This window comes from Talpa occidentalis, unplaced genomic scaffold (genome assembly GCF_014898055.3).
Source record: "Talpa occidentalis isolate TD23 unplaced genomic scaffold, MPIMG_talOcc4v2.1 talOcc4.16, whole genome shotgun sequence".
In the NCBI taxonomy this organism is placed as follows: Eukaryota; Metazoa; Chordata; class Mammalia; order Eulipotyphla; family Talpidae; genus Talpa; species Talpa occidentalis.
In genome coordinates this window covers 16442785-16455405 of record NW_023601653.1, presented here as the reverse complement: position 1 = coordinate 16455405, position 12621 = coordinate 16442785, and the positions used below count along the sequence as shown (strand labels likewise).

At 36.3% G+C, this 12621-nt stretch overlaps 1 protein-coding gene across 5 annotated transcripts in view; it reads left to right on the top strand.

Annotated features, from left to right (window-relative positions):
- The window catches only part of CFAP54 (cilia and flagella associated protein 54), a 226279-nt gene that overhangs the window by 51128 nt on the left and 162530 nt on the right, over positions 1-12621 (top strand). For all 5 annotated transcript variants that reach the window (XM_054696113.1, XM_054696112.1, XM_054696111.1 and 2 more), the window contains exons 20-22: positions 4288-4464; positions 8698-8790; positions 9757-9942. In XM_054696113.1, the coding sequence (XP_054552088.1) occupies positions 4288-4464; positions 8698-8790; positions 9757-9942 (456 nt within the window). The remainder of the gene's footprint in view (positions 1-4287; positions 4465-8697; positions 8791-9756; positions 9943-12621) is intronic.

Here is a 12621-nt window from a genome sequence, read left to right as displayed (position 1 = left end):
AGAGGGTGATAAGAGAGAGAGGAGGTAGGATCTCATTCATATAAATCCTTATCTAGGATAAGGACTTCTTCATAAGAAGTCTAAGGATTTTGGTTGCTGTCAATGTTCAACGATATCAGACAGATGTTATTAATTTGGGAAACTCTGTCCTACAGATATTAGAAGTTTCATTAAATTTGAACTTCCAAATGGTTGAATCTCCATTATGTTGTATACCTGAAAACTGTTAGTTTAGTATGTCAATGATACCACAATAAAAAAATGAATTCCCAGCATTTGAGTAAAGGAATATGATGTTGGTATTGAGTTGTCTGAGCTGACAAGAGCAACAGGTGACTGACCTTTTGAGGAAGACATTTGGGGTGTGTTCAGATCCATTTTTTTCAGCAGATACTTCCCGTGGCTACGTGCTGCCATCTAGTGCTGAGAGACTTTGACACTTCTGTCTTTTTTCTGTGGTAAATAATACTTCTCGTTCTTTTAGAACTTTTGCTCTCAGTTCTAATCATGTGGTCTCTCAGAACCTGGGGAGAGTAGAAACCTCTGGAGCTTTCTCCTTTGTTTTATTTTGACTCAGTTTTGTCTTCATATTGTCATACTATACCCGCTGCCCTGTTGTGTCTCTGTGTCCCTACCCCTGAGCCTGGGGAACACACCAGAGATTCAGAAAGTCTGAAGTTTTCATGTTCTTCTCCTTGTGTACCTTTACCTCCTATTTCTTAAGTGAAACAATTTTAAGAAGAAAAAAAAAAAGTCCTAAAGATAGATGCATTGGAGAGCCTCACTTTTTACAAGGGGTCCTCCACAAGGATTTTTACTGACTAGGAACATATTGAATATTTATTTAGCAGCCATGAAATCTTCTACAGCCACCTCTGCTCCTTAGTTGTAGTTTTTTTATCCAAGTGTTAAGGCTTAATGATCATCCTCAGGGTACTCTCATAAACAATGTGATAGCTCACATCATTGCTAAAGTTTCTTTCCTTAAAGAAAACAAATAAATGTCTTTCCCTTGGCAATCATTTTCTACTGGGGTATATTACAGAATGTTTTACATTATCATGATCTTGTAATAAAATTATCCGCAAATCAGTAGCTGATGTGTCACCTGATACCATAAAAAGGTTTCAAAAGCCTAGGTTTTTTCCAGAACTCTTAAATAATTCATTCTCTTTTATAGGAGAGGTTTTTTTTTTTTTATAGTTTTTTCCCAAAAGTTTCCTGACCTTGTAGATCTGTGCAATCTTATCAGCTGTTTTCTTCCAAATCAATTAAAAGTGGACCAACTTATTGTCACGAATGAGGGCCAAACCTTTGATATTGACTTGTTAGCTTTCCAAATGTGATTCATTTTTTCTTATTTGGATTAATTTTCACCATCTTCTTGTATTGGTTATTGGCTTTTATATTAGGCTACGTTTTTTTTTCAACGAATTGCACCGGGAACCAATCTAGATGTCCCTGATCTTCTACATCTGATTAAATTGGGGTGATGATCATATGAGTTAGGGACTTTGCTTTTAGTCCACTTCAGAGTCCACCACTGAACATTCAGCATCTTTGCTGATGTAATTTCTCATGGGGAAGAGCCAGGAATAACCTCATTCCAAATGCTAAGGTTTACCAGGTGTAGGGTAGGGAAAAATGTACGGCTTTTCTGCCCTCCTGTCATCAGGATAGATGATGGATCCTTGCGGTCCTGAATGCATGCCTGATGGTGGGCACCTGGAGTAGGGTGTGGGCATAGGTAGATGGGATTCATCTGGGCTAAGACTGTGCTTTTTAAGGGTGGCGTCACAGGGACGCCAGCAGAAGCCAGGAAGCTGAGAACGAACAGAAGCAAGAGAGAGAAGCAGAGAACGCGGGAGAGCCCAGATACAGTGAAGACTTGCTGGGGGCTGGGAGGCCTGCCAGCCTCCCGGCCCCCCAGCACCTCTGCCTGCCATGTACCAGGTAAATCCCAATAAAAAGACCTGCAAAAAGCCACTAAGGACTCTGACTGCTCCTTTACCACGTCTGCTGGATTAGAAAACCTGCACCGTGTCCATTCCTGACTTTACACCAGGATTGTGTACTGCTGTTTTCTGTCAATTGCATCCATTTTCCCTTCTAAACATCACTTTTTGAAAAATTTCTTCTCCTCCATTAAGTGGAATCAGGTGCGACCTTTCAGGTTCTTTCTTCTCTCTTAGTCAAGAGAAGGTCTCGTGGTGTATTTGGGTCAATTGGTTGCTCCCTTCTTGCAATCTCAATCTTGATCAGAGGGATTAAAAGAGAAAAAAAAAAAAGACTCAAACTAGCTGGCATTTGTTCATTTCAGGCTCAGACCCACTTTGGGGCAAACCTCTTTTTCCTGTTTTTTCTGTTGCCGAGAACCTCAACTGGAGCATCTAGACTTTCCCCCCCTGATAATTTTCGATGGAACCTAAGCAAACAATTGAGATGGTCTGAACAATTCCAAATTCTAGCAACAGTGCTTCAACTTGAAGCAAAAGAGCATTCTGGGTTAGCAGACTATTTTTTATAATCAACACAGAATCTAATTTTATGTTTCTATTTGGGGACTAGAATTAATGAAGAAGCCAAGGTCACTAGAAATTCTAATCACTCCTGACTTGAATATTTCCTGTTATTACCTCCTCTAAATATCAGTCTATTAACTATGTTAGAGTAATTAGATTACTGAGTTCAATTATTTTTCCTTTTTCTTGGCATTTTAGTGAAATCAATTATTTTTGCTTTTTTTGGGGGAAGAATACATGTGAGCTATTTTTCCCCCCAGAGATCTCAACTCTTTATTGTTCCATGCTGAAATCTTCCTGATAACAAGTGAATACTTTCTAATTCTGTCCCCATCCCATGCAGTCATGTTTTGACCCTTAGTCTTCAAGCTACTTGCAGAAGATTTTAGCATATTTACATTTTAGGTTTTTTTTTTTTTTTTTAATCTCAAGTGTTTTAAGGATACCACCTAGGAAACTCCATCTAGGTTGTCTTTCCATAATTCTTTTAACTTAACTATTTACAATTAAGACAATATAGCATAGTAGGTAAATAAGGGTCTTGGATTTCAGTTTCAGGTTTGCCACTGACTAGCTGCATGACCTAAGTTACTCATGCTCTCTTAGGTTACTCATGCTCTCTTAGGTTTTAAATTCTTCATCTGTAAAATGAGGCATCTTGGGAAGATTTGATGAAATGACATATATAAAATACTAAACATATACACAGAGAAAGCAGCCAATACATGGTAGCAAATTTTTTTTTTTTACTGCTACTACCTGTCTTCCACTTTGAGCACTCTGGAACATTCTGCTTGTCATATCCAAATTATGTTATGGTGTATTTTTCTCTACAAACTATACATTTGTTGCTGCATTTTTTCTTAGATTGATTTTATAAATTGTATATTTTATACTCAGAAACATTCATTCCCCAGATACTTGGGTATGACTGAATCTACATTTCATCTCCTTCTGAAATGTAGGAGTTCTCAGTAGCACTGTAAATTTAGAATAGACCTCAGGGAGGTCTACTAGACAAGCAGTAAACAGCAATTTATCCTTCCAGTTTTAATGATAGTTGTTTGTATATGTCTTAACACACCTTTCAAGATTGCATTATATCTTTCCTTAAGTGTTTTGCTGCACAAAAGTCATTGTCAAATGTACTTAACATTAATCTGTCCTCATAAAAACGGAGTAACTTCTGAAAAGAGGCAGGTTTCAGTTTCTTCAAAGGAAACTGTAGGGAGATTTAATAGTACCTTTGTCCTCAGTACTGTTGCTTGTCAGCACAAACCTAATTGAAAAACAAAGCTCGAACTTACTTTCCTTGTGAATCGGTGTGGAAGCTTCTTTCCATTGAGGTTTGTGGGCTGATTCTTTGATAGGTAAAGGCTCATTTCACCTTTCAAGACTGGTGAGCCCTTCTTATGTGCCAGGCACTGTGTTAGGCAGCGGAAGATGTGAGCATATAATTTTTTTGTTGTTGTTATCTGATGTGTTATTGAAAACCTATTTCTCAATTTCATAGTAATGTATAATAATGATAAATATATTAGATATACATATTACATTGCCTCATGTAAAAGCTATTTATTTACTTTTATTTAGTAGCTTTTTTTTACCTCTTTAAAATAATTCAGTGCTTGAAATAAGTATACCACTGAGGCTGAGCAAACTTCATATAGCAAGATAATGTTGCTTAATGTGAGCAGAAATCTACACCTATAAATGAAATTCTAGCTCTTGAGATGTATTTTTCCATTTTTGCTCTTTGTTGTAGGAAGCATATTCTTTAATTGAGAAGGTTGAAGCCGAGCAAAATTCCCTATATTCATATCAGAAATATTTGGAAAGTTCAAAAAGAAAGAAAAGCAGAATCCCTCCTCCACCCATCCTGATGTCCCGAACTCATTGTTCTGTGACATTAAAACCTGCTCCATTTATTTCAGATGTTCAGGTATGTTGTTCATTATGATCTTTTCATCAAGCAAAGCACCGTAAGTACCTTTATGATGATAATGATCAATGCTTTTATTGCTTTTAAGACTTGAATAGCCTTATTTATAAGCCCTGAGTGCTGGGATCAGTATTCTAATGTCTTAATTATGCTCAGTTTCTTCACGACTCTTTCCTTCTCTGTATTTCCCTTTATGCTCTATATAGCCTCGCTATTCCCAAATATGCAGTGAACAGGGACAACAGAGGAGCATTTCTCTTTAAGTATTTCTGTCACCATGACACAGCTGCATCAGGCATCCTGATGTGCTCAAGTTCGAGGTCTCAGTTGAAGTGGAATCAGAGGGTAGCAGTTGTTAGAGGGCAACCCTAATGTGAAATGAGTTGCCCTGCATGTGGGTCCTCATCTGCTTAAAGGAATTTATAATGAGACTCAACTGCAGGCACACACACAAAAATGGTTAAAAAAGGGTTTAATTTATAAATAGGGTTAATGAAAAAAGGAATGACCCAGGGAGAAAGAAAGAGAAATAAATTGGTGAATGCGTCCTACCAGTTCTGCTGAGTTGGGACCCCAATAGCATGCTGAAGGCTGGTGAAAAACCAAGGACCCCCAAGGCCCACTTGTCTGGTTATATACCAAGCCTGGCTACCTAACTCCACCCTGAGTTTCCAGCAATCCTCCCTTTGGTGGTGGTGGCGTTATGGGATTTGTAATCTTTGGTGCCTTGGATGTCTTTGCTGTGGGGTACGGGTGGAGTCCTTATCACTTGTGTTTGTGGAAGTTGTTCAGAACATCCTCTCCCCCAACACAGTTACTCTCAAGAACCAATGATAGAGGTAAGGAAATTTGGGAGTGGTGAATTGAGAAGTTCTTCCCAAAGTCTTCCCAAGTAAATGGGGTTCCTTTTAATGCAAACATTACAATTCTAGCCTATTGTAAAACATCAGTCTTTATGTGTTTATTAAAAAATGGGTTCTTTCTTCCATCCCCAGTACCTTGAAACTTGGCACATAGGTCACTGTTAACTTGAGATTTAATTTCCTAACAGGTATTTGGTTCTGCTTAATTTATTTGAAATCTTACATTTTCTTTTTTTTTGATTATCAACAGCATGCTCGTTGATGTTATATATAAAATAAAGTTTTATTTTTGATTATCTTTAGGACGTTTTGCCTGGACTAACATCAGTTTAGTGTAGTGGAAAGGGCACAGGCTGTAAAGTAAGGAAGATGTAAGTTTAAAATTTAGTTGCACCGCTTACCTTAGAGAATCTAAATATTCTTTCAGAGGTGTTTTTGTTGTTGTTTTCCTTTGTCAAATATGTTCACTGTAAAAGCAAAGTGAGGAAAAGTAAAAGTGAGATAATGTATGACTATTCTTGACATAATCACTGGCGTTTCTCCATCTCTGTTGTTAACTGTATTAGTCAAGTTTGCTAAAAACAATTAATGCTCTTAAAGAATATGAGTACATTATTGATTTTTTCCATTAATTCTGTCCAGTGAACACTATTGATTGTCTATTATCTAACAAATTCTGTGAGAGGTAGTGAGATATAAAAATAAGCACAAATAAAGTCTGGCTCCACTATTTGAAGAGCTTCAGACCAATGGGAGATGGACATCAGTGAGAATTATTACCACCTTCATATTGCTTTATAGCAATAAAAGACCTTTCAGGGCCTCCCCGGTGGCGCAGCGGTTGAGCGCCGGGTTGCGAGGCTGCCCGCGGCCTCTGCGGCGCCGGTTCAATCCCCGGCTGCTCCCCGGCCACCGGAGGAGGGTCCCACATGGCGCGCAGACCTCTCCTGCCGCCCACTGCTCCCCTCAGCAGTGTCCTTCGGTCCTTCTGCCTGCTCTGCTCCCCGCTCTGGCTCTGGTGAATTCTCTCACCCTCCCGCGCTTCTGACTGTACCCAGTGCTTGTATAAACAAAAAAAAAACAAACAAACAAACAAATGAAGGAAACGTGCCTCTATAAAAAAAAAAAAAATAAAAAAAATAAAAGACCTTTCAGGAGGTAGAAAGAACATTTATTTTACATCTAATATGCTATCATGTATTATTGTAGTTGTAGGCATTTTTAAAGTTCAAAAGTTAGCTATTTTTGGATTTGTTTAAGAGCAGGGATTCACTGATTTTAAAAATTCAACTCAGAATTGCATACTTTACCAAAAGTTCTAGTTCAATATTTTCAACTACTTTGATTTTTGTCACCAAAATTCCATTTTTTATGTTATTTCTAATTAGCAACTGGTTTATTTTATTTCCTAAAGCTTAGGAATAGGAAGACATAATGGTTCCAAATTTGACCTGAAGTTGGAGGACTTGACACTCAGGACATTCTGTGAAGTTTCCATGTATTATACATTAGTAGAGTTGAGCCCTCCAGAAAATTATTATCGTTCCATGTCCTACTCAGAGCACTAGATGGTGCTATGGACTTAAATAAGTTTTCTGTGTCGAGTCTTCGGCCATCTTTTGTTTTTGTCAAAATTGCCTGTTAAAGCGTTCCATTTATTAAGGTCTGTTTTAATAGTTGGAAATCCTACCGTTATTTATAAACTTTAACTTCTAAAGTTAGTTATTTGTTTGTTGTGTCTTTACTCTTGTGTAGATTCTAATTCCACAATGCTTCTTACAGTTAAACTAAGATGTTTTCGTGTGTGGAATGAAACAAATATAAAGTCTGCTTGTAAGAATGCTTCTAGAGAAAATTTTATCCTTCAAATTCTGGTTTAAATATAGAACTTAATTTACAGCAATAATGATGCAAGTCATATAATACCGTCTTTCTTTCTGTCTCTCCTCTCCCCCTAGGAAACATGGCTCTCTTTTTGCATGGGAAGTAAAGGGAAGTTAGTTTCTGATTTTTTTCCCCTGAGATTTGCATGATTTTTAACCCCCTGACCTACAGCTTCCAAGTTCTTTCAATGCTCTCTCTGTCCTTGGAGCTCTATTGCCTTTATCTAGTGCTCCTTAATCACCTAAGAAATTTTCTTAGGAAATGTAAGGACTTGGATACCTGCATAGGAAATTCTGACTCATCTAAATCTCAAAAGCCTAGGGATATGAATTAAAAAAACTGGTTGAATTTGTACAAACCGTACTTTAAAGAGTAATTCTGCTGCAGTCAGGGTCAAGAACCATAATGCAGACTAGACCCCTTTCGGATAGTTCTTTTGACCTGGGGGGAGAAAATGCAGGTTAAATTTAAGAGGCAGTTGTCTCTTAGAGACCATTACATTTTCCCTTCTTTGCAGCTTCTCTTGTAATTTCAGAGTTGAGGTGTGAGGTGGAACCTCTCTGGAGAAGGGAATTCCCCAGTGAACACAACACAACCCCCTTAACCCCAACCCTCAGACATTATGGCTTCATTCTACTACCATTTCCCAGGTATCGACTGGCTCCCTTTCCCCCTGCAGTGAGAGTAGTTCAATTCAATCAGGAATCTTCATTATTTTGACACCCTTCCAGAAGGACAATTTTCTAACCATTTAATCGAGTTTAAGTTTGGTTGTCTCTGTGGAATTTACATTTTTCTTTGCGTTTATATCTACATATAAGAATTTTTAAAACATTATTTGTCAGAAAGTTTATAAACTGGAGAAAAAAATTACCAACAATCTTACTATTTTACCATCAAATGCTACCGTTATCCTTTCTCAGGAGAATTTTCTTCCAGGCTTTTTCATATAAATGTTACAGCTGATATCTTGCTGCTTTTTCTACTTGCTTTTTGTCATGTATTATTTAATAAAATATGAAAATAATTTCAGTGTGGATCTCTTTTTCCCAGCAAGGTCAAGTCATCTTTGGACTCACTTCCTGCCATGGCCTAATCTTAGGCAAGTTACCATACACACCTCTGCATCTCCATTTCTTGCAAAGCAAAATGACAATAGTCATCACATCTCCAGGGATATTGTGACTATTAGACAGTATAGAGACATTTCCCCACCATACTTAGCACACAGAAACTGCTAAATGAATGGTAGTTAAAATATTAATGGATAATATTTTAGCCTTGGCAGTACCAGGTAAAAGAACCCTATTTGTGTCTTTTTCAAAAGATTAATCTGAGTATCTTAGTAAAATTAGATTTCATGTTTTAAAACTTGAATAGTTATATTTTTATTTAGAAAAGTATTCCTTGTGTCACATCATGATAAAAGAAGTCGAATGCTCATTAAACAGACTACGGATGATGGATGTGCCTTTCTCCTTGGCAGGTCTCCTGGTACTGCATTTTGGGTTGCAAAGCGAAAGGGAGCTATGGAAAAGTGAGGCTAAACAATAACCATCTCCCAAACTCAGGAGAAGCGGTAGGTAAAATTAAAAGAAGTCTTGAAGATTTAATTAACAAAACTCATGAAGCCTTACCAAAAGCCTCACTAATGACAAATGGTATTTTTTTTTTCCTTTTATGAAGCCATTATATTCAGTGAGTTTCTCTAATTTCAACTTGAGTCATAACTAAACTCCAAGTAAATGAACATGTTAATTTTTTACATATAAGGTTTATTTAATTATATTTTCAAGGTCATATTACCTTTGAAATGGTACATAGAGCTGAATCAAAGGTGAATTCTTACTCAGAATGAAACACCTTGACAATGTTAAACAGAGTCAGAACTTTGAGGAAGCATATTTAGTTTTAATTTCTCCACTTTCTTTACTACACAGACAATAGTTTTGGACCTGTAGTCCATCCTTCCCAATACAAATCTGAGTAATAGCAGGATAATTATAGAGCAACCATTCCAACTCCTTTTAATTTCCATATCATCTGGAAATTTCACCAAATGTTAAATATGAAATAAGAGTTCTTCATCTCTTGGAACTTAGTAGGAATAGGTAGTTTCAAGATATTTTACCACTAAAAAGAAGATAGTTGGGAAATTTGGTATAAATTTACACACACACTTGATATGTTTTGAAAGTTATTCAGACCCAAACTCTGTTGTTATACCATATTCTGGCTCTTAAAGAGTGTAAAAGAGGATATTTTATTCATTAGAGTAGGTGGCATAGTTAGAAGAAAAGATAAGAAGATAGAAATTTTATTAATCCAAAAACACCATGGAGAGAAGGAAAAATAGGTGTTGAGAGGATACTTACACCAAGCAGAGAACTTGCTTTCAAAATGCATTTAAAAATCTTAAAGATCAATAAGAAAAAGGCAGATGAAACTTAACATGGGCAATTTTCTAGAATAGGCACTTCAAAAAAAGAGGATATCAAAAAATAACAATTTTTATACATAATTTGAAGTATGCTTTTGTTAACAGATCCCAGCTGATGGTAAAAGCATTTTTGAAGTAAAAGGTTTAGAAACCAATGAAAAATATATATTTGCAATTGCTGCTTATTCTTCTACTGGTAAGCTTGTTGGAGATGCCGTGGGGGAGTCAACTAAACCAATTCTGATTTATCCACCTCTTTCTGCTGTTACTGCTCGGACATTCTTGACCCAGGTAAAAGAGAATTCTGCTAACTTTTCCCTCTGTTTTCTGTGAAGCAGCAGTTACCCAATAATTTCTGATAGAAGAAAAGTTGCTGCAGGTGTTCAAAAGCTCCTTTTGTGTCTTTTATATTGTAATTTATCTCATAAATGGGAATCAATCCTTTTCCTATTTTGCATCTCACAATAACTTTTTCCCTGGATTACAGAGGTGACACAATTAATTTTAAAAATTTGGCTCCTGGGGATGTTTGCCAATGTCAAGAGATATTTTTGTTTCTGATAATCTAGGAGTACTATAGGGACCTATTAATAGAAACCAGTGATGTTTGTAAGCACCCTATAAGGCAGAGGATAGCCCTGCCATATAAAGACTTTCCAGTCCATGTATCAATAGTGCCACATGTGTGTTCTACACACATGTGTACACATACATATGTACTATACATATACTCACAGATGCATGAGTTTGTGTATAATCTGTAATTAAAAAATATTTATTTATTTATGCATACACGAACTGGGGTACAGGTCAGAGGTATGGGAGGGTGAAAGGATTCACCAGAGACAGAGTGGGGAGCAGAACAGGCAGATCTACTGAAATACACTGCTGAGGGGAGCAGCAAGCTCGACAGCAGAGGTCTGCTGCGCCATGTAGGTATCTCCCCGGCCGGCTGGGGATTGAACTGCTGCTACAGAGGCTGCAGATAGCTTCATAGTGCTGTTCTTAACCCCTTGCGCCACCAGCGAGGCCCTAATCTATAATTTTAACCATAATGTACATATGACATTACATCTTGATAATTTTATTTATTATATAATTGACATTTTTCCATTCCATGAAGTATTCTTCCAGAACACAATTCTTTTTTTTATTGATAATTATTTTTTTATTTAAATATTTTATTTTATATAATTCTTACATCTTTTTTCATCTTTGCACAATGTATGCATTTTCATTTTCGTTATATTCCCCATACAATTGCACCTCCCCCCTTATTTTGACTCTAGTCCTTCTTTTCCCCGCCCCTCTTAATGATCACACAGTATTCCTTCTTAAAGCTGTATCATAGTTTACTTAGTAATTCTTCATTGTTGGAGATTACTTCCTGGCCTTTGGCTATTTATAAGCAAAGCTGTGGTGCGTATCTTTGTATATAATTTTGTTTTTGCCTGCATCCATGGTTACTTTTGTGGGATAAATTTATAGAAGTGAAATGTCTGAGATAATAGAGACAAATATACCTGAGTTCAAATTTCAGCTCCTTACGTGAGTTATGTGATATTGGCAAGGAATTTCATCTGTGAAGTGGAAATAATAATAGTAACTGCCTCCCAGAGCTATTATAAGTAGTAACTTGAATTATGCATGTCAAATGCTTAACCAATGGCACTTATCACACAGTAGGCATTTAAGATATATTATTGTTTTTAATTATGGATATATTAATGAATTAATCCTTATGTTGAAATGACTGACTGACTTAAAATATCACAAATGAGTGGGGTGCTAAAAATAATGATTCATTCACCTAAGTCTCAACATCTAATTTTAAGCGGCTGTAGAGCTGATGGCTATTCTAAATTTTATCATATTTCCATGGTGCTATTTTTTTCTCTTAAGAGTTTATTAGTATTATAGACTATAAGATCTTAGTGGCATTTTATATTATCATATTTTTCAAAGAAAATTAAATTGAGAGAATTGCTAGGATTTGTCTAGCATTGGTTTAGCATGTCAAATTGGCTCATGGTTTTCTGATGTTTTTATTTCTTTGGAATCTAATATATTCTCTAATTTGCAGTGATGGAGTTATTTCAAAGTGAGGAACCGAATATTTCATCAAGGCCTAATTTTTCTCCAGGGAGTGGTTTGACTCTTGGGCTTCATTTGGCAGAACTTTCATTGAAAGTTAATAAAACTAAGTCCAGGCTTACTGCTGAGATAATGAGAAGTGTCATAAAGTAATGACCTGTGTTTCTTTATTGACACTATATTTGCAGCGCTGGCGTTCAGTTATGACAGTTTATGAGCATTCTCTCTCATAATATTAAGTGGCTGAAGCAAAATCTTCTCACTTAGTAAACCTACTCAATTTGCAACTTAGATTTCAGTTTTTAATTTCCATCAAGTAAATGTACCTTTCTTTGGGAACTTCAATCTGTTTTTCATGAAGGTGGTTAACTTTTAGGACAATTCTGTTCTTCAAGAAATATTATTACAAATATAGTAAAATAGGGATATATTTCAGCAAATGCCTATGACTGACTAGGTTTGGGATTTTAGGTTAAACTTTTATTCAACATTGTTCTGTAGATGTTAATAAAATCAGACAAATCTTTACTAGGTTTTTTTTTTTAATGTAGAGATCCACCAATTAAGGTGCTCTGAAAATTTTTTGGAGGGGGGAAACTATGAGTTATATTTTCTGGATATTTTCCAATGTTTTTCCTCTTTATAACTTTATTTCTTTTTATTCTTCCCTTTCAACTTTGAGCCAGCTGCATAATATTTACAAAACATTGAAAATTAGACTTCTGTGGTCAGGATTTTAATTTTGACCTTAGAGATTATGCTTTTAGACAAGTTGCTTGGTCTCAATTTCACTATCCGTAAAACGGATATAAGAACAAATGCAAATACTCCTGGATTATTGAATCAGACAGTGAAGGAGCACAATGGCTCGTTGAC